This window comes from Leptidea sinapis, chromosome 3 (assembly GCF_905404315.1).
Source record: "Leptidea sinapis chromosome 3, ilLepSina1.1, whole genome shotgun sequence".
In the NCBI taxonomy this organism is placed as follows: Eukaryota; Metazoa; Arthropoda; class Insecta; order Lepidoptera; family Pieridae; genus Leptidea; species Leptidea sinapis.
Window position 1 is genome coordinate 11,080,573 of NC_066267.1, and position 27,827 is coordinate 11,108,399.

At 36.6% G+C, this 27,827-nt stretch overlaps 2 protein-coding genes across 3 annotated transcripts in view; one reads left to right on the plus strand and one right to left on the minus strand.

Annotated features, from left to right (window-relative positions):
- LOC126979184 (kinesin-like protein KIF12) lies at positions 1-27,597 on the minus strand. The gene is made up of 12 exons (XM_050828437.1): positions 27,519-27,597; positions 24,499-24,652; positions 22,734-22,865; positions 12,053-12,193; positions 10,803-10,944; positions 9,514-9,750; positions 6,999-7,114; positions 5,767-5,871; positions 4,946-5,063; positions 3,203-3,223; positions 2,655-2,865; positions 1-239 (listed from the first exon to the last, which is right to left on the minus strand). Exons 1-12 carry the CDS (start codon positions 27,563-27,565, stop codon positions 116-118), a joined length of 1,548 nt encoding a protein of 515 aa, XP_050684394.1. The 5' UTR covers positions 27,566-27,597; the 3' UTR covers positions 1-115.
- The window catches only part of LOC126979166 (CCR4-NOT transcription complex subunit 3), a 101,999-nt gene that overhangs the window by 58,107 nt on the left and 16,065 nt on the right, over positions 1-27,827 (plus strand). The gene's annotated exons all lie outside the window — the stretch shown is intronic.

The following is a 27,827-nucleotide window of genomic DNA, read 5'->3' on the forward strand; positions in this document are numbered from 1 at the left end:
CTGTCGAAAAACTATGTTTTAAAATACTACGCCTGGTTGATTTATCGGTCATATTTATAAATAATTTTCTTACACTAGACTTAACTATTATAATTTTTACATAATATAATTATATCTATCCGTCTTCAAAGATGGCGCTGCTGGTAGAACTTCCGGTGTTTGTCCAAATGTTTGTTTCCCTGGATCCGCCGTCAGAGTACGCTCGGCGTGCGGGAATTATCGGTGATCTGATGCAAACCCTTCAGACACACAAACACACACAATTTTATTAAAACAAAAGACTATATTTTTGATTTCGAATAAATATAAATATTGCCTTCAAAATATTTTCCTCGCACACTTTTTTTTATGGTAAAGGAGTACAAACGAGCGTGCCGGTCACCTATTGTTAAGTGATCACCGTCATCCACATGCAATACCCGACGAATCACGAGAGCGTTGCTGGCCATTTAGAAGTGTGCGCGCTTTTAGTGAAGGTACCCATTATTTAAGTACGAATTAAATAATTAATGTTATTACAATTTTCGTAGCGATTTTTATGGTTTCTATGTTAGCGAATAAATTGTAAAATCATCGTGCACTTACACAACTTAATTTGGTCGCCCATGCGATGGTACGACCAAATTAAGTCTGCTGTGGGTGGTCCATTGAACAACAACATTGAACAAGTGTACCAGACTGTGGGCCAGCAGGGAAAAGTGGCGAGGCTCGTGAGGCGAATCACATCTGCTCCAAAGATCTCACTTCGTGATGACCACGACCGCTCTACCAAGAGTGTCACGAAGAAGAAGGAGACGTAAGCGAAAGAAAACGGGCAAGAGGCTCATTTGATGGGGAATGGTGAAGCAAATGCCCATAGACATTCTCAACACCAGGGTACAAGAGATGTGTTGCCGTCATTTTAAGTTAGGAGTATGTTCTATACTTGAAGGTCTCTAAGGCGTACCGGTTTAAAGATAAATGTTCCTCGCTGATGATGTCACATTGTGTTAGTAAAATATTTTTTTATCCATTAATTTATTTTTATCAATTTATCAAAGTCATCATCCACTTTATCCAAACCAAAAAAAAAAATGTTTAAATTATAGAAGTAACTACAAAGTAAGTACAAAAATTAATTTTATTCAATTTTCGTTTTACGTGGTGTCTGGTTTGATTATGAATTGAATGAAATTAATGTAAAAATTAGACTAGGTATTTACTCCCAATTTTGTTAGCATGCCTTATAAGTAATGATGAGAGCAACTATGTAATTATAACCCAACATTTTGAATTTGATAGATTAGAAAATTTTGTGAAAAGTATAATGCTTGTGTTAAACATAGTAAAGGTGGTAAAAATATTGTTAGAGACCTGAAAATGAAAACATATCAATCTTAGTTCACCAGTGATCGATAAAAACATTCCATCGTGCACAATTACATGTATTTTTATTTCCATGCAAAGTAATCTATTTTATCCACGTTTATCTTGTGATCCAGTGCCTAAAAATTTGACCCTTCCACTGACCTTAATAAAACAAGTGCTTGAAATCAGCTCATCCCAAAGAGAGTCCTATGAAATATATGCTACAATTAAGATAAATGCGGAGAAATAAAAAAAAAAAACTGTCAGCTGCACGCCGTAGATATAAGTTTTAACTGTATTTAAGTAATGTTGATGTTATTTTTTTTACGGCTTATGGTTAAATAATTTATATTATGTCTACACTGTCTAGCGATCCGTTGTTTAAGTGTTCGTGTTTTTGCAGAACGCAGGTCGAAAAAATAGCGGCTAAGAGTTAGCCGCAATTTTTATCGAAGTTTTTACGCTGTCACAGTCTATGTAGACGTATAAATTTTCTATTCTATGACTGAACGCTTACCAAAAATGAAAATATTTTACTACCTGACTAATATTTTAATTCTGCGTAAGTAGGTAAATTTATAAATGCTCACCAAACTATGTTTAATAAAGTATTGTAGGTAGTAATGAAGCCATTTTCTTTTTATTCTATGCCATAAAATATATAAATTTAAAGTTAACTTGAGACCAAATATGTTTCATATAATTAAATTTCACGACGTAATTTTTTCTGAGGTAAAATAGCTAACGGTCGATCGCAATTTTTTTTAAATACCAAATTTTATTAGTATTGCACATCGCAAACATATGTTGTTGTACTTATTTTTGTTTTTAAACTTGATTAAAATATGATAACATAAATATTTCACTCACAAATCTCATTATTGGCTGCAACATGTCTAAGGTGGTCTCTACCTTAATAAACTGAATGACTGGTAGGAAACCTAAGGCCTAAAATCAAATCGTTTAGATTTTGTACGAAAAAAAAATTAATTGCGTCCGTATTTTCTATATTTCTTTAATTATCTCTGTCGTATCTTAGCTTTCATTGGATTGCCGTTCGTTATATCTGGATGCAGCCTAATGCGATACGCATTGAGTAAGAAGTAAGAAAATCATGATAAGACAAAACTGACATAAATTAAGCCAAATTGTCAATAAGGGACGCCGCGCGTGCGATCCGATTTTCTCTTCTAGTCCTTGTCTTCTGCGTTTTCAACCGCTCAAGAACCGTGCCAAGGCCTTTAAAGATAAAATGGCCTATACGCTACTGGATATTATGGTAACTATTAGAAACTTTTGATACTTACGAGTTGACATCCTCCAGTTTTTTCAGTAGCCTCTCATTCTCTCGACTCAACAACTCCTGGTCTCTCAACAGCTGATCCCGGACCGTGAAAAGCTCCGTATTCTCGTTACGGAGGGCAATGTTTTCATCCATATGGAGTTGGATGAGGTCAACGAGCTCCGATTTGGGAAGTTGCAACAGTTTGCTCGGCTCATTTTGTGGTCTTCTTTTACCTGCAGAAAAATCGTGGTGATTAGTATACTTCAAGAATTTTGGAATTAGCTGGATAAGAGCCAAATGGTACCCGCCGCGATGGCAAGCGTCCTGATGGAATGACGCTGGTGGCTTGGGCACGGGGAAGGGCGCTGGTGTGGGACGCAACTTGCGTTGACACTCTGGCTCCTTCTCATGTCCAAGCTACGTTAGTTAGTGCTGGGGCTGCTGCTTCGACTACCGAAGACAGCAAGTGTCGCAAATATGTTGGTCTCAGTGAGTCATACATCTTTGTGCCGTTTGGTGTCGAGACACTTAGCCCGTGGGGCCCAGAGGCGTGGAGAATGTTCAAAATACTATCTTCACGCCTCAATAAGGCTACTGGGAACCCAAGCGCTGGCAGCTATTTCAGTCAACGGATCAGCCTAGCTATCCAGCGCGGAAATGCTGCCAGTATTCTTGGTACGCTTCCACGTAATAATAGTTTTAATTTTATGAATTATCTTTTTCGTTTCTTTTTTTTTAATTTCTCGTGTACCGGTTCTTGTTACCAAACTCCTCCGAAACGGTTAAACCAATTTGTTTGTAAATTTGTGTGTATATCGGGTAGGTCTGAGAATCGGTCTATTTCATACCCCTAAACGATAAGGGTCACCTTCGCACGACACGCCACAAGTTACGATATCATCCCCACCATCTGGATGTGTGGCGGTCCTCCACAGTGCGGTTTTCAAGGAGCTTTCTTCCTCGTACCACGAAGCTGTGGAATGAGCTTCCTTGTGCGGTGTTTCCGGGACGATACGACATGGGTACCTTCAAGAAAAGCGCGTACACCTTCCTTAAAGGCCGGCAACGCTCTTGTGATTCCTCTGGTGTTGCAGGAGAGTGTGGGCGGCGGTGATCACTTAACACCAGGTGACCCGTACGCTCGTTTGTCCTCCTATTCCATAAAAAAAAAAAAACCCACCCCTATAATATTTTTATTTTATTATGTTTCAGCATTAAAAATACATACAACTTCAAATTTTCACCCGTCTACGATCAACACCAATTTTTATCGTGATTTAATATTATTCTATGCCATCCACGGAAACGCAATAGAGTTGCAAAATGGCAATCGAATATAATGATTATTGTGGTACGATAAATGTTATGTACGATATATTTGGTAGATCTGTGAATCGGTCGTCTTCTTGTTAAAAACTAAATTCTTGTTACTGATTTTTTTTATCACTTTATATGGCAATACGTTTGCTGAGTCAGCTAGTATCATAATATATCTGTTGGTGATTTTTTATTATAGTTGCTAAGGGCACGGCATACCACCGAATTCTGGGCATAGGTAGATGCATTGTGCGTTTATTGGGGGCTTTAAATTGTATTGCTCAAAGGAGGTTAAAGATGCAATAGCCACACATTGACAATATTTCATCTGTCTACTGAAGTGGCTTATGTAGTACCTGTGCTATGTACAGCCTGCTGTGAGATAAAAAGACTGTATAGTAGGATAGCGGAGTTCCCGTTGGCTATCTTTTTGGTATGGACACCCAAAACGTCACACTTATGAACGTAATCAAACATTCTCTGTGTTATTACAAAAAAGGTTAAACTTGTGTTGAACACTCTTTCAAAAAAAGTTTTATTACAAATCTGTCTTTATGTTGTACAGCGTTCAACAATCTTTGGACATTGCCGAAACACGTGTCGAAACTTGTCTAAGGTGCGTCTAACTGATAGATCATATTCAGGAAGATTTAGATTATATGATGACAGCTGTAAAAAAATGCGGTCCGTTCCTATAATTGTTCCTGTAGACTTCAGTTTATGTTGTGATTAACGACGCTTTAGTTAAACACAAGCTAAACACTGTTTTGTAACAGATAAAGATAAACTATATTTAGACGTCGTTATTGTTAGGTCACTGTTTAACAAAACACTAACTAACACTCTAAGCCATGTTTAAACTATTTTTTTGTAATAGCACTGTCTGTGTTTGGGAGCCGTCGCTATCCGAGCGAATGATAACCTACTGTTTGGGCTACTTGAGGCCTTTTGGTAAATAACATGTTCGTGACTTATATAGTAATCTATGTCACTTACTAAAGGAATCCATATTCAGGTCAGTTTGCAAGTGCAGTGCGGTTCTGAGGTGATGGTTCTCCGTTTGCAGAGCTTCAACTTCTCGCTTCAGACTTAGAATCAGGGCATCACGGGCGTCCTGAAATCATGGCCGTGTTTGTCATTTGTCAAATAGTATTTAGATATAATTAGGGCTGCAGTGGTCAAGTAAGATTAATATTTTCAAAGAACATTAAAGTGAGATGATTTCATCTTCGCACGACACGTCACAAATTAGGATATCATCCCCACCATCTGGATGTGTGGCGGTCCTCCACAGTGCGGTTTTCAAGGAGCTTTCTTCCTCGTACTACTAAGCTGTGGAATGAGCTTCCTTGTGCGGTGTTTCCGGGATGATACGACATGGGTACCTTCAAAAAAAGCGCGTACACCTTCCTTAAAGGCCGGCATCGCTCTTGTGATTCCTCTGGTGTTGCAAGAGAATGTGGGCGGCGGTGATCACTTAACACCAGGTGACCCGTACACTCGTTTGTCCTCCTATTCCATAAAAAAAAGAGAACCCTCACTTCTAGGATTAATACACAAATAAAATTTTAAAAGAAAATTTTATTAACGATGCGGGACTCGAACCCACGACCTCTCGCGTTCCGTGCGAGTAGTCGTGGGTTCGTTTAGATTTGCAAGAGCGATATCTCACGTCAATTTCCTAATATGCAAATACTGGGGTTGAGCAGGTTATCAACTGTAAAGTAGATCCTGTAGATGAAGCCACAACCTGAGAGTTACACAAAGCATACAAGATTTTAAACGGTTAGCTCGGTTGGAAGAGCACTAATACGTACCATTTTTACAATTGGTTTAGATTTAATCTTCTTCGCTCTTGACGCGTATCTTAGAGTATTTATTGTCTCACTGAGATTTGATTTTGTCGGCGCTATACACGCGATCTGTGAAAAATAGGAATTGTAAATATAAGTACCTGATGAAAAATATTGCTTGTGTGGGCCACGACTTGGGTTCGACACCGTTCATCTTGTAAAACGTAATCCTAAAGGCATACCAGTGGGAGGCTCCTTTGCACAGGAAGCCGGCTAGATTATGGCTACCAGAATGGCGCCTATTTCTGCCGCGAAGCAGTAATGTAAAATATTACTGTGTTTCGGTCTGAAGGGCGCTGTAGCTAGTGAAATTATTGGGCAAATGAGACTTAACATCTTATATTTTCAGGTGACGAGCGCAATTGTAGTGCCACTCAGAATTTGGGTTTTTCAAGAATCCTGAGCGGCACTGCATTGTTATGGGTAGGGCGTATCAATTACCATCTGAGCTGAACGTCCTGCTCGTCTCGTCCCTTATTTTCATAAAAGTCCTAAAGGTAAGTCTAAAATCTAGTGGTCCGTCTACAAAAATTCATGATTGTGCAGGCATTAACATAATTAACCGCTAAAGTGGCACGTAGGTAACTCCGACAAAGAATATAGTTTTTCCATACAAAAACGTTGCCAGTCCTTGAGACATAACCTACATACAGACATAGTCAACATGGGCGTAGCGAGGATTCTTTAAAATAACTTAAACAAAATAGAACAACACGAAATAGCTTTATTACATAAAGAGCTGTCTCTGAGAGATCTGTGCGATTCTTCACAAATTCTATTTTAACATTCTCGTACAATTTTCAATGCCAAATTGACAATCTAGATTCACCAATACGGACGATCGTCCTGAGCAGAGTACTGCGAATTGTGATTGACATTGGCTGAGATCTTATGAGAGCTTCTATCATCCCGCATCCCGCTCCTATGGCGTTCGAGCGCGTTTAAATGACTCTTCTCTAGGGGTAGCTGCTTTTTAGAGCCCAGTTTGGCCTTCTCTTCCAAATGACCACGGAAATGAACGTCGTTCGACATATCGGCGCCAAGTATACCAACACAGGTTGTGGCAGTTAGAGGAGTGGTCTCGAATCGGGGAGATACGACAAAGGGAGACTTTTTAGTGGTGAACGCACAAACTTCTCCCTCAAGGAACCCAATTTCCTACCTTGTCTCATCAATATAATAGAATTATTACTTACCATCAGAGTGACTCCGTTTCCCGCGAGACTGTCGGCCAGTAACTTAGTCAGTTTGCTGTCGCGGTACGGGATGTGTCCGCGTTTTTTACCGTCACTCAACTGCGCTATGCAATAGCCTGTAATCAAAAATACTTGGTATTGGACAATTCTTTCTCTTCGACGTTTTATAAGGTCGGCAACACTCGTGTGATTCCTCTGGTATTCCAAGGTAGTATGGGCCGCGGTGAATACATATCATCAGCCATCATGCTACGGTTTGCAATCCGAGAGTACCGGCAAGTGAAAATTTTAACAAAGAGATTCAAAAGTATCACTATCGCCGTAGGGAGAGTCTTCGCTAATGACAAAGCCCAAGTAATTAAACTGTAAAAATATTTCACGCCTGAGATTCGGTCCATCGACCACGCGATGTTTAGGCTTCGCAATCACAATGATTCAACCACTGGGCCAATAACCGTATGATCATTAAGTTGAAATAGCTAAACTATAATTAGTTAGAAGTATAAATCTTTCATCCATAATTTCAATGATTGTCTTACGAATTTTCGATCAGGCCACGTGTCCTGACGCGGGTTTAATATTTTATATCCATCCCAATAAAAGTGCTCGACGCCGCTATAGAAGTTTTCACTTCATAAATAATATACAGTTAATATATAATTTAATATTCGAATTATTATTTATTTGTTATATTCTTTAATCAGCTGAAAGTAAAACCATGCCATATTGTTTTGCAGTTGCATTCCCGTTAATATGATGTACCTTGCTGTCAGCAGGACTTTTTGGTCTAAGCTGAAAGCTGGTCCCATGATCAATTTTAGCGGAACATGAATTATTTTTATTAAATAAGGAGTATCTAAACTCGTCTTGTTTCAATATTTTACCTATAATCAACTATTTCTCAAGTATGGGGCAAGCAAGCGGGTATTCTGATAGTAAATGCTATGACAGACATAATATAGTATAGGAAACTAAGTTCATCGACGACCAATACGACACGACGACGACCGACGACGAAAAGGCTACCATAATTGCCCAACAATCAAACTTTAAATTAAATAGATTTGGTGTTCCGCAAGGAAGCGTCCTTGGACCATTATTATTTTTAATTTATATTAATGACCTGCCTAGTGTGACAAAAAATGACTGTTATTTATTTGCCGATGATATATCAATAATTATGACATGTAATAATAAAAATGAGATTGATATTTATGAAAGTGAAATTAATAATGAAATTAATACAGTGGTAAATTGGCTAGAGGATAATAATCTTCAAGTTAATATTAAAAAAACCTCATTTATGCAATTTAGTTTAAGTAACCACTCTAATAACTATAGCCTTAAGATAAATTATACAAATACCCAAATAGAAGAAGCTTTGCATGTTAAATTTTTAGGAGTACTTCTAGATAAAAATCTAAATTGGAAAGAGCATGTAGACATGGTATGCCAAAAAATTGATAGATATGTTTATGTGTTATATAGATTGCGTAAAACGGCTTTACAAAGTACAGTCCTGGCAGCTTATCATGGTTACGTCGCATCAGTACTTCGATATGGACTAATCTTGTGGGGAAACTCTAGCGAGGCTAATAGGGCTTTCATAGCCCAAAAGAGATGCTTAAGAGCTATGACAGGAGCTTTTTACTTAGATTCGTGTGAACCACTGTTTAAAGAATTACGTATTCTTCCATTTCCCTGTATGTATATATACGAAATATGTATCTTTGTCAAACAACATGACCATTTATTTACAAAAGCAAGAGATATTTATCCGAGAAATACAAGAAACGGTGACAGACTGGTGATTGCACACAAATTTCATAATGCATCCTACGGAAAATGTAGCTATGTCATGTGCATAAAAATATTTAATAAACTCCCTCCAAGCTTACGCGTATTACCCGTCCAACGATTTAAAGAGGATCTTTTTACATGGCTTATAGATAAATGTTTTTATTCCATAAATGAAATGTTGACACATTAGGTTAAATTAAATTGACTTTAAAATATATATTAATTCTAGTCTTTAAATAATGACATTTAAAATAATAATTATAATTTAAATTAACCTAAGTGCTTAAAATATAGAGTTTGTTAATCAATTATAATAATAACTAGAATTTTGTTAATAATAATTATGCATGCCAGAAATGGCCGATAACATTGATACATTAAAACTACTTACACCCATTGTTACATGTTTTCTAGCAAAATAAAGAATTTATTTATTTATTATTTATAATAATATCTAAAAACAGAAAATAATCTCTTAAGCCAGTATCAGGGTGTCTCAATAGGCAATCCTTTATCAAGTGTATTTTGTGGCAGTGGCAAACATACTCCGTCACGAATTACGTAAATATTGACACTTATTCTGGAATATAAACCCTAAATGTCTCATAAAAGTTCAGGCCCTCATGCGGGGAAATTGTAGAGCCCAAAAGTTAGTATTCTATGGATACGTGTTGAGCTATAGCAGCTAGTTGTCACATTGTAATACATTACGTACCTAAAACCATCAAACTCTTATTAATATTGTTGGCTTCTTCCAATGTCTTCCCAGTACTATTGGTCCGCTTCGTCATCTCACTTCCAGCCAAGTCCACGAAGTTGATCTTGCCGTGAGTGGAACACGTGACGTCACCTTCGGATCGTATGTCTCTTCTGACGCGCACGCTGAGCAACGTGTGTGAGCGAGATGAGTTGCTGTTCATTGCATGGGAGCCGACAGCACGGTTGCGCATACCTGGAATTTTGGGGCTATATTATCAAAAGCTGCACAAAGATGGTATTAATATCAACTTTTTTTTATGACAGTAAGGGACGAGACGAGCAGGACTGTCAGCTGGTGATTATAATGCAGTGCCACTCAGGATTCTTGAAAAATCCAAATTTCTGAGCGGCACTACAATTGCGCTCGTCTCCTTGAGACATAAGATGTGAAGTCTCGGTTGCCGAGTAATTTCACTAACTGCATCGTCTAATAATAATATAACTATAGAAATAAGAATATAAACAATTTGTTATGTTTTAAAGTGATAGCCCTTACTTCTGGGATTAAAAGCCACAGCCTGAGAGTTGAACAAAGCAAATAAGATTTTATCAACGATACGTCACTCGAACGGTTGGCTCAGTTGGTAAGAGCGCTCGTACGGAACGCGAGAGGTCGAGTCCCGCACCGTTCATAAAATTTTGTTTTCAAATTTTATTTGTTAATTAGAATAATACTGTTATACTATGAATATAACTAAACTAAACTAGTCGCGCCGTATCTATTCGTTATTTAATAATCAAATCGTATCGTTAGTTTATTGTCTAATCTTTTTAACCGAGTTCGCTGCAGAACTATGTCTTTAATCTTTCATCTTTTCTACAAGGTTAGGAAGACCATTAAAGTAAATTTGGAAAAGGAACGGTCCATGAATAGACCCTTGTGGTACAACCTTATTGACAGCAATCCTAGGAGATCTCCTTCCATTCGCATCAATTTTCTGAAATTCTATTGTTAAATAATAAATAAAAAATATCGAGCGCAGTTCCTTTTACGCCGTAGTTATCCTATCTTCTTGTGAGACCCTCATAATAAATGATAAGTGAATTATGATGTGAAATATAAAACAAAAGTTAAAATAATTAAAATCTAGAACATACGTTACATTGCACTTAATTCAGTTAAGTAATTTTAATCGTATGTTTGCGCCTCTGGCAGGAAAAATATATATTGTTTTTCTATTTTGCTATCCATTTTACATTTAATTCAGTCTCAATTTTGTTACTAAATATTATTCAAGAAGTTACCTTCTTCAAGAACAGCGAACAAGTCATCAAGCTCCTCACAGTCCACCATGAACAGATTCTCTACATAAAAGCTGCGAGACTCCTTGGACCATCTCACCTGCAGCGGTTTTCTAGCGGATCCAGGATTTAGTAAGTCTATTACCTGAAATATTATGATAGTTTAATAAAAATGTTTTGAAACTTATCAAGTTTGAAATAAAACATCGTATTATGACGAAGTGACTTCCACAACTGGAAATACCAAGAGATCCTTTCAAACGGAACTTCCAGAAGAAAGTTGGAGAATAATAAGAGGTATTATAATAATATGTAATTTTTAATTAATTGTGTCCACTGTAAGGAGGGTTGTCTTTGTGATCCTTGTCGGTTCTCCGCAGACAATTTGCTTCTATCTTAATAATATTCCTGAGGGAGGAGGCTTTAGTTAAATCTCTCGGGAGATTATGTATTCGTATTCCCCCAGGTGCTGGTGCCATAAAATATGGAGCGAACTGCATTCGCTTCGGATTTCCGCAACGAAATCGATATCTCTTAGTCTCATTGAGCAGTAGAATGTAGATGTGTGTTTAATCTGCAATGGTCAAAAATATATCTACTTAGTCTCTTTTTAAGCAAATTATTAGATTATTTTTAACAAAACCTTTGACAATGTTTGTCAAAGCCTTTGTCTCGAGCCGCGGGTTGGTCGTAGAGTTGCTTATTCCTAGTCCAGTAGTAGGTTTCATTCATTCATTCAGATAATAAAGTCTCTTAGTGACTCAGGCAATAAAGCAGCTCACTCACACATGCTAGCGAATTTTATTAGACTCGTCGGCGTCGGTCCATTTTGGGGGCCAACAGCAGGCCTACCAACACTGTGTCTACTTAGTATGTGGTCGCCATTCGAGGACTTTACTGCCACAACGGTCATCTGTTCGTTCAAATATGTGCCCTGCCCACTGCCACTTCAGTTTTGCAACCACTGGGCTATGTCGGAGACTTTGGTTGTCCTTCGGATCTCCTCATTTCTGATTCGATCCCTAGGGAAACTCCAAGCATAGCCCTCTCCATTGTCTTCTGAGCGACTATAATAATGGGTAATAACACCTCATAATTAAATTCACTTAAGAGACACAGAGTTTAGGCTGCTAAACGATGATGACTTGAGTACACAATAGTAAAAGTGTATCCGTACCTAAAATTCTACAGCCGTTATAATATTCAACCTCCTCGAAGTAAATATTACACGAATGCCCCAATAAAAATCTTACCTTTTCATTGTAAATCTCTAAGAACGAAGCCTTGAGGATGAAATGACTCTCAGGTTGATCTCGTATCAAGTTGAATAGATACACGAATGACCTCACAACCAGCCCATGCTCTTCTGAATAGGGGCTTGTTCCATTTTCCACCTGTAAGTCAAGAATAGCCTCTGACACATGACTTAAATAAAATAAAATCTGTTTATTTCAGACCGTTGGCCTAAGTATTTCTTAGAAACTTAATTTAAAATAATAGTTTAAAATTGGTTTAATAATAAATAAATTATAGAAAAAAAAACTAAAAAAACACGCTTTTTATTATTATTTTTCCTTATATAAGATCTCTCTAATATAAGGAAAATGCTCTCGCTCAACGAGCCTTTCTCAAAGTCATGTGCAGGAAGCCACGACGACACCCTATGGACAATTTGAATAAGGAATGCAGCGTGCTAGGAGTTCTACAATTATTCATATTGGCTAGTGTAATGAAGGAGCACAAAAATGTTCTCAGTACTCCCAGTTTTGCCAGTAATAAATTGAAAGGCACGTTTAACATAACGCGCCCAAGAGTTAATACTGGACCTTATAAATGGAAACGACTGGCACCTTATAAATATCGAAATATTCATATAATTTTATGCATAAACATGTTGGTACATTAGACTTAACTACAAAAAATACGAAAATAAAAATCAGTACATCACTAGGAGAATTAGATTACAAAAAACTGAAAATATTTTGATCCCTTGTATTTAATTTGTCCTACCTACATGTATAACAAACAAACACACACACACACACACACACACACTAGTTGTTTTGTGGCCACCTTAGACATAAAAAATGCATTTAATTCAGCCCGCTGGTAGGTCATCATGAACCATCTCGCTGAATTGAATGTCCCGATGTACTTACTAAGAATCGTGGCCAGCTATTTCTCAAACAGGGTCTTTGAATATGAGACCGAGCCTATTCCAATATAAGATCACAGGAGGCGTCCCCCAAGGCTCAGTGTTGGGCCCGCTCTTTTGGAACATCATGTACGATGGGCTATTAAAACAGTATCTTCCATTCGATACAGAACTTGTTGCCATTGCATATGACTTGGCGATTGTCATCGTGTCAAAATACATTGAAGAAATTAAGTGGAGATTTCTGTAGTGCGTAGATGGATGGACCGAGTAGGCCTTACTCGCAGACCACAAAACAGAAGCCGTCCTCATCACCAGTAGGAAAAGGATAGAAACAGTATCGTTAAAAGTAGGAAACTATGAGATCCTCTCCACCTCTCAACCTTTCTAGCCAACTTAGCCAGGCTCATGCCAAATGCAGGAGGTCCAAAACAAAAAAGAAGAAGGATTCTTGCATCGGTTGTTACGTCAATACTGATGTACGGAGTAGCCACCTGATCAAAAGCACTAGCAAAGCAAGAGATACAACATAAACTCACACCAGTTTACAGACTGAGTGCTCTCTGCGTAGCAAGCGCTTTACGTACAGTCTCAGGCGAAGCTGCCTTTCTCATAGCTGGAACCCTACCCCCAGACATACTGGTTGAAGTACGTAGAGCGATGTTTAATCAAAGGAGGACGGAAACCTCAATGTTGCCAGCTGAACTCAGAAACAAACAAAAACAAAGGACTTTGTAACGATGACAAGAACGCTGGAGTACTTCAAGTAAGGGACGTTTTACCTACAAGCTGATACCCGAATTTGCGCCATGGATTAACCGCAAGCATGCATTAACTATTACCTGACCCAGATGATCTCTGGCCACGGATGTTATAGACAGTACCTCCAAAGATTTAAACACGAGGACTCCCCAGATTGCCCAAACTGCACAAACGCAATCGAAGATGCCAATCATGTATTTTTTAAATGCCATCGATACATAACTGCTCGGGATAATTGGGAGAAGACAGTAGGTACAACCATTACACCTTATTAGCGTAATGCGTACTTCTGAAGTAGCCTGGGATACAACCAGTGCATACGCTGCAGAAATATTAAAAGATTTGCGTAGGTTAGAGAGGGCAAGAATAGCCAGTCTACTACTGCAGTCAATAATTGCGGAAATCCATAATTATAAATATGATTTGAGTTTTCTTTGGTGTTAATTTCGCCAATATTACGCCCACGATACAGTCTCCGACTAGTGTTGCGATTCAATGAAAATCACAATGTAGTCATATATATATAAGCTGTAATTTAATGACAATGCATTTGTTAAAAGATCGATTTAAATAAATAATTCTTATTCTTATAGAAAACGAAACTAAATGGTAAATGGATAAGAATTTTCAATAAGCAGAAACTACGAATAGTGTAATAATTTTGGAGTGCTTGATGTCCACTTTGCTATAAATGTTTTATTGACGTAATGTTATACAGGTAAAATTATTTAGAGTATTTTAAATACTCTAATTTTACACAATTTGATGTCTTTCTATCAACAGAATAATATACTTTCTAATGGAGAAGTATTATTGATCATTAATATCAGGAGTACTTTCATAGACAATGCATAAATTTCATACGAAATTAGATTGTCAACGCCAGATTTCATATCGTCGACTGTATTACGTTTAACACAAGGAGTTTATTTTTGTAAGTTATACTTCATCTGTCAAAGGTGCCAGTGGAAGGCTCCTTTGCACAGGCTAGATTATGGGTACCACAACGGCGCCTATTTCTGCCGTGAAGCAGTAATGTGTAAACAATATTGTGTCATAAGGGCGGTATCGGCCAGAAGGGCGCCGTAGGCCAGTAATTTCACTTACTGGCAAACGAGACTTAACATCTTATGTCTCAAGGAGACGAGCTCAATTGTAGTGCCACTCAGAATTTTTGGATTTTTCAAGAATCCTGAGCGGCACTGCATTGTAATGGGCAAGGCTTATCAATTACCATCAGCTGAACGTCCTGCTCGTCTTGTCCCTTATAATCATATAAAATACAACATTCATTCATTCATTCTATTCAACTACTTGAACACAACAGCTGAACTACACAAGGTTATTGCGCCAACGCAAATCCCAGATGTGCAAGATCATACTCGAATCATCGACAATCAAGTTATCTCCGATCGGCTTGATTCTCTAGCATTGCGTAGAAATGTGGGTTCTCTCTGCATCTTCTACCGCATTTATCACGGGGAGTGCTCAGAGGAGCTGTTCGGGTTGATTCCAGCGGCCGAATTCCACCATCGGACATTACGTGCAAAGTACCATCCGCATCACGTAGACGTCTGGCATTCCACAACCGCGCGTTTTCTTCGAAATTTCTCGCCTCGCACAGCCACTTTGTGGAATCAACTACCGGCAGCGGTCTTCCCGAACAGATACGACTTAGGGAGCTTCAAGAAAAAAGCTTAAAGGCCGGCAACGCATTTCTTGACACACCTGTTGTTGCGGATGTCCATGGGCGGTTGCCCTACATCTACAATATACCTACATCTTTGAGAAGATATCCAATATTTCTTTTGTTCATCGCAAACTTAGATAGTTAAATTTTCAAACTGAGGCTCCTACGTAAATCGTATTATTTTGAGGATACAATAACAAAAAAATATGAGTTTTACAGTTTACTAACGTACCAACAAAGGCGACGCACGTTTATAATTATTAAATAAAAGGCTTTACATACTGCGAAAAGGTCATTACTCAACAAAAAAGAATGAAGGATAAAATGGAAAAAATTGTTCAAGGTTGCTTTAATAATTTTCCTATAAACATCTGAATTATCTATTGTTATAATGCATATATCAAAAACAAACATTATTTAAAGCGTCGGTGGCGCAATAGGTTGAACTATTGACTCTCACCACGGAGTCCCTGATTCGATCCTCGCCCGCCACGTTGTGTGGTCCACATGTGTTTTCGGTTTTCTAATTCACATGTAAAGGGCTGGTCACGTAACTAGCTATAAAGACAGCAGGTGGAAATTCAGAATCACGCAGTGGAAGGGACCTATAGGAAAACGACGAGTAGGCAGACCGAAAAGAAGGTGGGCTGATGAAATAATAGAAATAGCCGGGAATGACTCGCAAATAATGGACAAAGACAGAGACGCGTGGAAAAAGCTGGAGGAGGCCTTCACCCGAGGAAATATCCAAAAATAACTCATACAAAAAAATACACATACATATTAAGAAAAATATTAACTAACAGTAAATAACAACAATTGAAATGTACATATATTTTTTAATGGAAAAGGAGGACAAACGAGCGTACGGGTCGCCTGGTGGTAAGTGATCAGCGCCGCCCACATTCTCTTGCAACACCAGATGAATCACAGGATCGTTGCCGGCCTTTAAGGAAGGTTTACGCGCTTTTTGGCATCCAAAAGTTATATGAAGTTATATTATTATTATTATATGAAGGAAAAGTACCTTAAATATAGTAGATAGGGTATTTTACTGAAAGAAGACTTTATGTTATTTTTAAAAGTTAGTAATTCTACATTCAAAGATTTTCTAAAAAGTACTTGCCCCGTCTGGGAATCGAACCATCATGTAAAAAAAACACCCCTACTTTTATGATGCCAATCGAAAGAATGGCCAAAAAATAATAACTCTTCTCAAGTAACAAAGTATTTTAAAAGAAAGTAGTCAATTAAGTGGGTATTTTTTTGGAAATAAATTAATTAAATGCTCAAAATGTGATCCGCTGCCTGTTGATTTTCTAATCATTTTATGGTGAATACTGGATATGATATGGCACAATTCTGTTTGTAGCCCGCCCACGTTCTCTTAGACCATATCTTTCACGTATGCCCAAAAGAAGAAATCTAATGGTGTAAGGTCCGGGGATCTGGTCGGCCATCTAATCGGTCCATTCGTACCAATCTAAGTATAAAAACATGCATTTAGAAAATCTGCAGCTCTCCGACTGTTATGAACCTGAGCTCCATCTTGTTGGAAAATTATGTTTACTTGCTCCGCTGCGGAAAAATTTCTTATCTCATCTCTTACAATTTGAAGTGTTTCTAAATACATTTCTGTGTTCAAGATTCCTTGGATGGATTAAGAAAACCCGGTTTTTTAGAAGTCCGTACCAACAGTTGAGTGAAAAACGCACGAGGTCATTCGTTTGAGTGACTGGTAGGTGATTTTCTTTACACCAAATACGATTATTGTGGCAGTTATACATACCGTTATTGCTAAAGCTAGATTCGTTTATCCAAATAATATTATCAAAAAAAATTTAAAATTTGGCAATAAATAACTTTCTTGAAATTTCACTCAAACATTTTACGTTTCCTGTCTTTTAAAATACTATGTTACTTAAGAAGAGTTATTAGTTTTTGGCCATTCTTTCGATTGGCATCATAAAAGTAGGGGTGTTTTTTTATATTAAAGTCGGTTCGATTCCTAGACGAGGCAAGTAATTTTAAGAAAAACTTTAAATACAGAATTACTAACTTTTAAAGATAACATAAAGTCTTCTTTCAGTAAAATAGCCTATCTTCGATATTTAAGGTACTTTCCCTTCATGTCCCATAACTTTGGGCCGGCCCTGTATATTATGGATATGTACATGTACGTTTATTCGATGTTTTATAAGGTCGGCAACATTCTTGTGATTCGTCTGGTGTTACAAGAGAGTGTGGGATGCGGTGTTCACATACCATCCGTGACCCGTTTGTACTCCTCTTCCATATGTGTGTACTAATGTACAAACGCAAGAAGTTATACTTCTTTGGCATAACATAGCAAAAATCCTTAAAACTATTTATTCCTCGTGCTGTTCTATGTTTGTAGAAAGAACAATATTGTAAAAATCTTGCAACGATCACTTTGACAATTAATTATTAAATAACGAATACGGCTGTTTGGGCTTGAACCCTTTGCCTATTTTCATAATGGACGAAGATACCAAAAAAAAAAAAAATAACGAATGTCGCAAACGTCAGATAAGTTTAGGAACCAACTTCACCCTGTTACGTTTGTGCTACAGTGATGCGCGCGCATCTTAAAATTTCACTCTCATCATTTTTCATAACGCGCCTAAAGAAGTAGGTATAACTTGAAAATAAAATATTGAAGCCCTAAGTTATCGAAGATAATGAATGCGAAAGGTTAGACACCTTATAAAAGTATTTTTAATTTTTTCATTATGAATCATATTTGAACAATATGTTATGTTTTAAAGGTGATAACCCTCACTTCTGGGATTAATACACAAATAAAATTTGAAAAACGAAATTTTATGAACGTTGTGAGACTCGAACCCACGACCTCCGGCGTTTCGTGCTGGTGCTCTAACCAACTGCTCAGCAAAATTTTGTTTTTCAAATTTTATTTGTGAATTATTTTTGACTTAAATTTATACCCTACCACCGTTTTGTATGCAAATCTCTTGAGAGCGCCATTCATGTCTTCGTTGCTACCTTGACTGGCACTTAAGTCAGTTTTTAACAATTAAATCTCTGGAAGAGAAGAAACAGCACACGAAACCCACGAAGTATTATTTTTTAAAGGAAACGATTTAAAAATTTATTGTAATTAAACAACTGTATACATAATCCTTCAAAGATATTTAATCCTCATTGTACTATTCTAACGAGATATATATAGCGCTATACTAATATAAATACCAGTAGGAGGCTCCTTTGCACAGGATGCCGGCTAGATTATGGGTACAACAACGGAGCCTATTTCTGCCGTGAAGCAGTAATGTGTAAGCATTATTATGTTTGGGTCTGAAGGGCTCCGTAGCTAGTAAAATAATTGGGCAAATGAAACTTAACATCTTATGTCTCAAGGTGACGAGAGCAGTTGTAGTGCCGCTCAGAATTTTTGGGTCTTTCAAGAATCCTGAGCGGCACTGCATTGTAATGCACAAGACGTATCAATTACCATCAGCTGAATCCGGCTAGTCTCGTCCCTTATTTTCGTAAAAAAAAACTAAATTGGGAGGCTCTAACTAAATCTACGGTGAGAATTGGATCGTGGCCACATACTCTAATGTAATAAAAAAAAAACAAATCATACGACAAATGTCAATTCTATGCTAAAAGGATTCTAGTAGATAAGAGCAGTGATTGCTAATGTGTTACGTCACGCGATCCACGACAGTCAGCTAAAAGCTATTTTGTATGAGCAGGTACAATAATTACACCAAACTATGATATATTTTGGACTTTGATTAATAATATGAAGTTCTTAATGGACTATGGTAATGTTTTTGATATTTTTTAGACTCACTTATTTGTTTTCGACAAACAAGCTGAGCTAAATTGAGCGGCAAAATTTAAATACTAAAAACATTAATTACAGACTAAAAGATTGTCTATTACAAAAATTATAGCAGCTAAGAGAATTTGAACCTGCTTAGTCATATTGATAACTTATATTTATTCGTTTTTATGTCTTTTAAAATATTTTCACTGTTGTTCATTTAATTTATAGCATAAGTTGTGAGTTGTGACGTATTATTAAGTGTTATATTAGAATTAGTTGTTAACCTTTGTGGTTTTTTTAGATGCTAAGTTGACCTAATTTTATATCGGTATATGTATTATGATAAATAAAAAAAAATATATATGAAAATTAGAAATAGAATAGTGGCCCTCCGAAGTTAAAAAGTTGGCAGCAGATAAAATTGGTCAAAAGATCAACGTAGCCTATCCAAAGCGGAAATACTGTCATTTTCATGTAAAATACAATATTTTATGCCAAGGAGACCTACATTTTGCTATCAATTGTTAATTATATTAAGCTTAGTATGTATTTTATACCTATTGAATAAGATTCTCGTGTCGCGGTGTTTGTTTCAAAACTCCTCCGAAATGACTGAACCGGTTTATATGGAATTTAGTGTGCATCTCGGGTATCTATAATAATTATAATAATATTGACACACTTTTACACAAATTATCTTGCCCCAAACTAGGCATTGCCTGTACTATGGGTACAAGACAGCGATATATTTAATACAATATACTTACTTAAACATACATAAATACATATAAACATCCATGACACGGAAAAAAACTTCCATATTCATCATGTAAATGATTGCACTTACCGGGATTCGATCCCGGGACCTCTAGCTTAGTAGTCAGGTCACTAACCATTCGGCTATATGGGTCATCTATTTTTCATACCCGTAAATGATAAGGCCCGCCCCTATTTTTTGACAAAATTTTAAATTTATATTTTATTATGATTTAGCTTTCTAAAAAAAAATACTACTTTCAAATTTTCACCTTTTTACGATCAACCCCTGTTTTTTAATCACCATTTTTATATTATTCTGTTCCATCCACATATTCGCAATAGGGTTTCAGGATGGCAATCAAATATTTACTTAAATTATATTTTTTTTCTGAATTTAAGTTAATCTTCATACATCGCAATATGGCAAAACATCGTTTGCTGGATCAGCTAGTATTATATAATAAGTTGAAATAATAAAAATGACGCTAGAATTTACAAAAAAAAATCTTCAAAATCGGGCAACTAATTCCTTCTTAGTTTCGTTCCGTTGTTATTTCCTTTTAATCTTTTTTAATGGTGTCTGTTAAGTACTATTGAATTCGAAGTAAATTCTGCTCTCAATCCTTGAAACAAAAAAATTCCTCATTGCTCTCAATACGAATTTTTATTTAGGAATATAGTTTTCTAGTCAGGTGTTGGTAAGTTACAACTAAAGCCCGGACTGTCGCCAATCATAAGAACATTACGAGAATAATATAATGAATCCACAAATAATATTTGAAAAACAAAATTTTATGACGATACTTTACTCGAACCTACGACCTCCGGCGTTCCGTGCCGGTGCCCTAACCAACTGACCCAACCATTCGAGCATTTGTTTTCAGATTTTATTCGTGTATTAATCCTAGAAGTGAGGGTTATCACTTTAAAACCAGTCACAACCTGAGAGTTGAACAAAACAAACAAGAAGTTTTATAATGATACGCCCCAACTCGAACGGTTGGCTCAGTTGGTTAGAGGACCGGCACGGAACGCCGGAGGTCGTGGGTTCGAGTAACGTATCGTCATAAAATTTTGTTTTTCAAATTTTATTTGTGTATTAATCCTAGAAGTGATGGTTATCACTTTAATAACATAACATATTATATAATGAATTCTCAATTATTGATTGTGTTTTTGGAAAGTTGCTCATCAAAGAATGAATGGTAAACCAGGGCACAGGAGAATTTAGGCAGACAGGTCTGCGGTATCAGCTAGTATTTAGCTGATATTTGAATATAAAAGCAAGTGGCCTCGCGGTCATCGCGATCGATTCTCACCTTCATTTACCTATCAGTATGTTATATATTAGTTCAGGTATTCCGTGAGGGTTTTGCAAAACAGACATTAAATTTTATTATTGCTGATAGCTTCAGGGTCATCGATGGACTATGTTTAACTGATAAATTCAGTCATCAGACTTCAGAAATCTTGTATCTGTGAACTTTTATTGATCTAATCAATAGGCATTTTAGGCAAGAACAAAAAGAGAGCATGAATAATTACGACAAAAAAATATTTTGAAAAATAAATATCACTATTATTTTTGAAACTAAATGCTGCAAAATTTGCCTTTTACTTACGGAATTGTGAACATCTGTTTCAGCATTCAAAGCATGACGTCACGTCTTGCAAAAATGTAATTTTCAATCAGGAAAATTGCCAAACGCATAGAGGTAGCGAGTTAGAAGAATATGATGACCGTTAGATGAATAAAGTACATTAGTTTGAATAATGTTAATACAAGTATATAATTCATAGCACCTTAAATGCATGGTGGGTACTATGCTATTAAACATACTGAAAATCAATGCTGTTTCATAGCCACGGCCGTGTCACAGATAATCCTGAGTAACTCCCTAATGCTAACTCCTGAGAACTCCCTAATATTATTATAATTCTCAATTACTATATAAATACGTTATTTTTCGGTTTGTTTTGTACTTTTATATTATTATATTAAGTGTATCCTGTGAGTGTTTGTGAAATAATGTTCTTCTTTCTTTCATACTCATTAAGTTATTATTGAGGCTAATGAAAACCAATGCTATATCCGAGTACCACGCAGATATCCCCATACTGCAATTACTCCAGTCGTGCCTCCAAGCACTAGAACAGTCTTTGGCCCAAATGATTGAGATAAATATAGGAATAATATTAATAATATATATAAGTAATAATAATAAATAGGGGATTCAATCCCCTAACTAATATAGTATTGAATGTCGTAATTTTTGCATAGTTCAACGCAATATTTGTAAGCACCAACATCAAAATCTTTAGACATTTTATTTTAACTTCTTAGTAACTTTGTTGCAAACCATAAATGCATGTTTGAAATCAGCAATTCTTATTTAGTAAAAAACATATTATTTTTGAAATAAATTATAATCGCAATCATCATCATCAGTCGAAAGAAGGCCTCCCCCAAAGATTTCCACGACGATCGGTCCTGCGCTGCCCTCATCCAATGTATTCCGGCCTTGGCCGATCTTGACCAGATCGTCGGTCCATCTAGTGGAGAGCCTACCAACACTGCGTCTTCCAGTATGTGGTCGCCATTCGAGGATTTTACTGTCACAACGGCCACCTGTCCGTCGTACTATGTCCCCTTCCCACTGCCACTTCAGTTTCGCAATTATTTGGACTATGTCGGTAACTTAACTTATAATCGCAGTATTAGGTATTAATTTCTATATTATTACTTACCAGCCCAGGCGGCCCTGTAAGAGTATGTGTCTTCCCACTGCCAGTTTGACCGTAGCAGAACGCGGTGCACGAGAATCCTTCCACAGCCATCTCCAGTAACCGCTTCACTCCAGAATAATCTAGAATGTCCTCCTGAGAAAGTAATTTGGTATAAGGCTTGATCATAGTCAACAAGAATACATAATATATTGACAAAAATGTAATAGCTCCGCTAAAGCTTGGTAAGTTGTCAATATAGGACAATAATAGTGAGGTAGCTACGAAATATGAAGTCCTATATATACAGCCTACAAACAAGGTAAAATTAAGATTTTCAGTACTATATGTGAACAAATCGATTATATTGTCAACGATGCAAATATTGAATCAATTCAATCAAAATCACCTCAACTAAATGCCAATAATGATAAAATCACGTCCTGTAAAGTGAGACAATTATCTGCTTTGGAATTAAATGGAAGACTAGGACCAGTTCTCTAGAAATAACAACATTGAAATCAAGGGGGTCCTAAAAAAAAAAAGCAGAAACATGCTATGATTAAGGTATGGAGGGAAGAGATAAGGAGAATCAGCTGTGTATATGAAAAAGTGTCCGTCAAAATGCATTAAATCAGGGTGGCGCTACACTAGCATCAGGGTAAATATTAAAAGAAGCGCCAAATATAAAAAATACTAATCACTAAGTGCATTTACTCTAGGTGAACTCTAGGTGCATTTTCCCTATAATAATTCTTTAAGGTTATATTGTCTACATTATTTTGTACGACGTAAGTTGTTGAAATTTTCAATAATTAACTACTTTAGTAGACAATTTTATATTAAATTTTTTAACTCTGCATACTTCAATTCGTTTACTATTGCTACATTCACCATACCCTGTACCTACACTAGCGCCATTGTGGAAGCTTTTTGAACTGTTATTTACTGCATAACCTGGACACTTTTTCAACTCTTTTCCCAAATGAGATGATTCTCATTGTCTCAACCCTCCATAGATTAAGAGGGATTGAAAACCACAGAACAAAGAGGAGTGCCCACTTTCCTGCGCTACACGCATAAACAAATGGTTTATTTATTTACTAATTGTTTCTATTGCTTATAATTTTGATTTGCAAGCCAAAATGATGCTTATCTTGATACTCTCACCTTAATTTTTTTAACTGTTCATGCTTTTGATGTATGTTGAATTAAAATAATAGTTATTACATCCCTACTCTGTGATAATATTAAGTTTCTTACCACTTCTTATCATTTAATCCCATTTCTTCCCGTTGTAGTTGTATACCTAACTTTAATATTCACAAGTTCATTAATTAAAGTTAACGAATAAAACTTTTAATACTTTGTAGGTAATGAAAAATCAGTCAGGTTATTGTTTAAGGTTTCAAATAAGTAGAACCTAACGATGTTAAAAAGGGGTTTAGAATTTCCACGAGCTTTGCCCAAAAGTGAAAACTGTTGTAGAATATTAAACACTTTATTGTGTTACAACGGCTGCCTGCTACAAAAATTTCGCAAATAATACTGTATTTTTTTTATAATTTTTTACCAGTATGGTAAAAATGGCAGCTTTAATTATTTTGTTTACTTGAAATTACATCCAATATTAATCATATATTTTAAAGCCTATGTTCACCTGGATCGGGTATTCTTAATATTATATCCGTAGATTTTAATTATCCAACGAATGTGAAGACATAAATTGATTTGATCATCATATCATACATAGGGGGTAAATCCTCTTTCCAGTTCAATCATCACTTACCTGAGTTGCAGCTGGTTCGAAGACAACGTTATAGGAGAACACCTTGGGCTTCTGTCCCGGTCCGGAGCCATTGCAGATAATCTGACCCTTGCCAGGAAACTCAAGCATGTTCCGTTCTCTTAGTGATCGCTCTTTATCGTTTGGTGGCCGGACTCTGTATACAGTCAGTCACATTTAAATAGTTATTTTTTATATTATTGTTATATTAAGCAATATTAGCAGGCCATACCACAATTTGAAGTTTTATAAAACATCACATAATTATTCTTAACGTCGAGTTTACGTGGATATTCCTCGATTGAAAGAAAAACCCCTTTAGGTTTATGGGAACAATTTATATTAAGACAGGTTCCAAATTCAAACGTAGCATTATTTCTTTTTTAACTGTCGCAATATTTATGGCCTTAGATTAATAATTCCTAAAATCCTTTAGGGGTTACGAAGACGCAGTACTCCCGATGATCGTAAATAATGAGGACCACCCAATTCAAGTAGGGGGTGGGACACAGGACTTTCTTATGTCAGCCATCAACACACAACAAACTAGAATACTAGTTTAGCTAGGTTTTCCTAGGCGTTTGTAATGTTTTACATTACTTTGTTTGTTACTGTTTTATATTTGCTACTGCAAATGCTAAATGGGGAGCAGTTTTCACTAAACATTAAGAGAGCCGTCTGTGAATTTGCCCCCTTTTATTTAACATTTAAAGTTGTGCACTTAAAACCACACGGGAGAAGTGAAAACTTCATCAAGGGTATATTAATATTACGAAACACAACAATTTTATTGTTCTATATTTATAAAGTGTACGACATCTTTATATATATCACTCTTCTGTTCGTTTGTTGACAGTGAACTCCTCCTAAACGGCTGGACCGATTTGAATGAATTTTTCTGTGTGTACAAGGGGATTGGAGGATTGCTTAGATTCGCAATTGAAGTAACTGCTTAATGGCTGGACCGATTTTGATAATTTTTTAGATTCTCAATACAGTCCGTATACGTCGCGACCGATTTTTCACATTTATCACGCACACACGTGTACAGGACAACGTCTGTTAAGTCCGCTAGTAGTTATATAATTATGTTTGTGTATAAATTAACCTGGTCAACTTTGCTCCAGCTGATCGTGCCCCCATAGCCTGAGAGATCTATAGAACGTTCTTAGACTTTGCTCAAACTTTACTTTCATAAAACTCAGCTGAGTGTAAGCTTAGCAAAATCTTTGAATTCGTTTATCGTTTCATTTGAATGCTGAAATTATACTGAGGTTAAGCTAAGACGGCACAATGCAGAAGTCAAGTTTGCGTTTTATCACAGTCAGCTAAGTTTAACGTAAGTATTACTGTGTTTCGGTCTGAAGGGCGCAGTAGCTAGTGAAATTACTGGGCAAATGAGACTTAACATCTTATGTCTCAAGGTGACGAGCGGAATTGTAGTGTCGTTAAGAATTTTTCGCTTTCTCAAGAATCTTGAGCGGCACTGCATTGTTATACGCCGGGCGTATTAATTACCATTACCTGAACGTCCTGCTCGTCTCGTCCCTTACTGTCATAAAAAAAAGTAAAGTCTGAGCAAAAAACGCTAAATAGATCTTAGCCTTAGTCCACACGAGTCGACTTTACCTACGAGCGTTACATAGCCGGGAGAGCCCAGTCTCATTCAATTCCCACAAAAAATAGAAGTCTTCACTTCAAAAGCATTGCTCAAAAATGTTGGAAGTTTCGTTATTTAACAAATTCTAAAGAAGTTACGATTTCTCGCCACATTGTAAGTACAATAAAACTCACACTAATGAACTTGAAATCACATAATAATAGCAAAAATTACCTAACGCCTTGTTGTCTAGTTGGGGTGAAGAAAATCAATACATTTTCATTTAATTAGAGTCAACAACCTTTGGTACTCGTATGCCCACATACAACGGAACTGACAAACTTCAAAACTAACGGCATTCGATTGACCTTTCTGAGAAATTATTCGCTAATATTTTGTTGTTATGTTTTCGAGAATCATTATTTTTCCAAAGGATATTAAGTAATTATTTAGCCTGTGGGTGTTTAAGGTGGTGTGAAAAACCTAAATTAATTATTTCATGACGTAAAAGTTGAAATTCAAAACCTAGGATTCAAATGACAACTTGATTGTATCGAACAATTAACATGTTTTGTAATATTATTGCCGAAGTTTTTAAATTAATAATGCTAAATCTATTTTACTGTTTAAATATAATATTAAGTTTACCTTACTCCAAAGGACCATGCCGAAATAGTTTTTTTTTTATTAGATCATAGACGTCATACTACATATTTATGTACAGATAAGGATAAAATCGTAATTTTTTTCTCAACTTATGTTAGGATCTGAATGTAGAAACTAAGTACCTAAGTAATTTTTTATTAGAAATTTTAAGGTAAGTGTTGTGTTAGCAGATAGTAAGTTAAGCCCCCCTTCCTCCACAACGCATAGCTCTTTTTTATATCAAAATCTTAGTAGTTGATGAGTCCAATAGGGACACCTCACCTTGTCACAGGAGATTCTATTCTATTCTTCTTACTGTGGCTTTTATTGAAGTTACAGTACAATTTAGCCAACCACATAAAATGCTAATTTGTCTTTGTAAGACATTTATGTCATGAAACCCAAACAGTGCTTGCGTACTTGGCGTTAGAAAAATGAGCCACTTTGGATATTTGTCTGCAATTCTGTGTATTTGCCACCAGTATTTATGTCAGTGTTACATCTTTGTGCCGTTTGGTGTTGAGACACTTGGCCCGTGGAGCCCCAGAGGCGCGGAAAATGTACAAAGAATTATCTACGTGCCTGAATAGGGCCACTGGAGACCCAAGCGCTTTCTGGCAACAGATTTCGGTCAACGGATCAGCCTAGCTATCCAACGGGGAAATGCTACCAGTATTTTTGGTACACTTACCCGTATTGATAGTTTGAATTTAATGTAATCATAGAATTGTAGCTAAATATAGATATATGATATGTTTTGTTTGAATAAATAAATTACCTTACGACAACATTAATGTTATCATCATCAGAATTGAGGGTAGTCATGGATCCGTGAGTGCTTCGGTCAGCGCTGCCTGCCCTGCTGCCCGGTCTACTGCCAGGTCTACTGCCTGGTCTACTGCCTGACCTACTGTCTGGCCTGCTGCCTGATCTGCTTCCAGCTCTACTTCCGGCTCTGCTTCCATTTCTACTGCTAACGCTACAAATTTCAATCATTGATTATGTATTAATTTATGAAAACCTTGAAAGTAATTTCTTTTAAGAACAAAATGTGGCATATGCTGTTTAAAAGACGGAACAGATTCTT

Excerpts from the sequence above, each read along its gene's own strand:
- LOC126979184 (XM_050828437.1), bottom strand. The coding sequence starts at position 27,565 with ATGACTACCCTCAATTCTGATGATGATAACATTAATGTTGTCGTAAG. Across the intron at positions 2,866-3,202 it reads CTTATTGAGGCGTGAAGATA|GTAAAAGAAGACCACAAAAT; the intron begins GTATTTTGAACA and ends ATTTTTCTGCAG. Across the intron at positions 240-2,654 it reads AAACTGGAGGATGTCAACTC|GGTTTGCATCAGATCACCGA; the intron begins GTAAGTATCAAA and ends GTGTGTCTGAAG.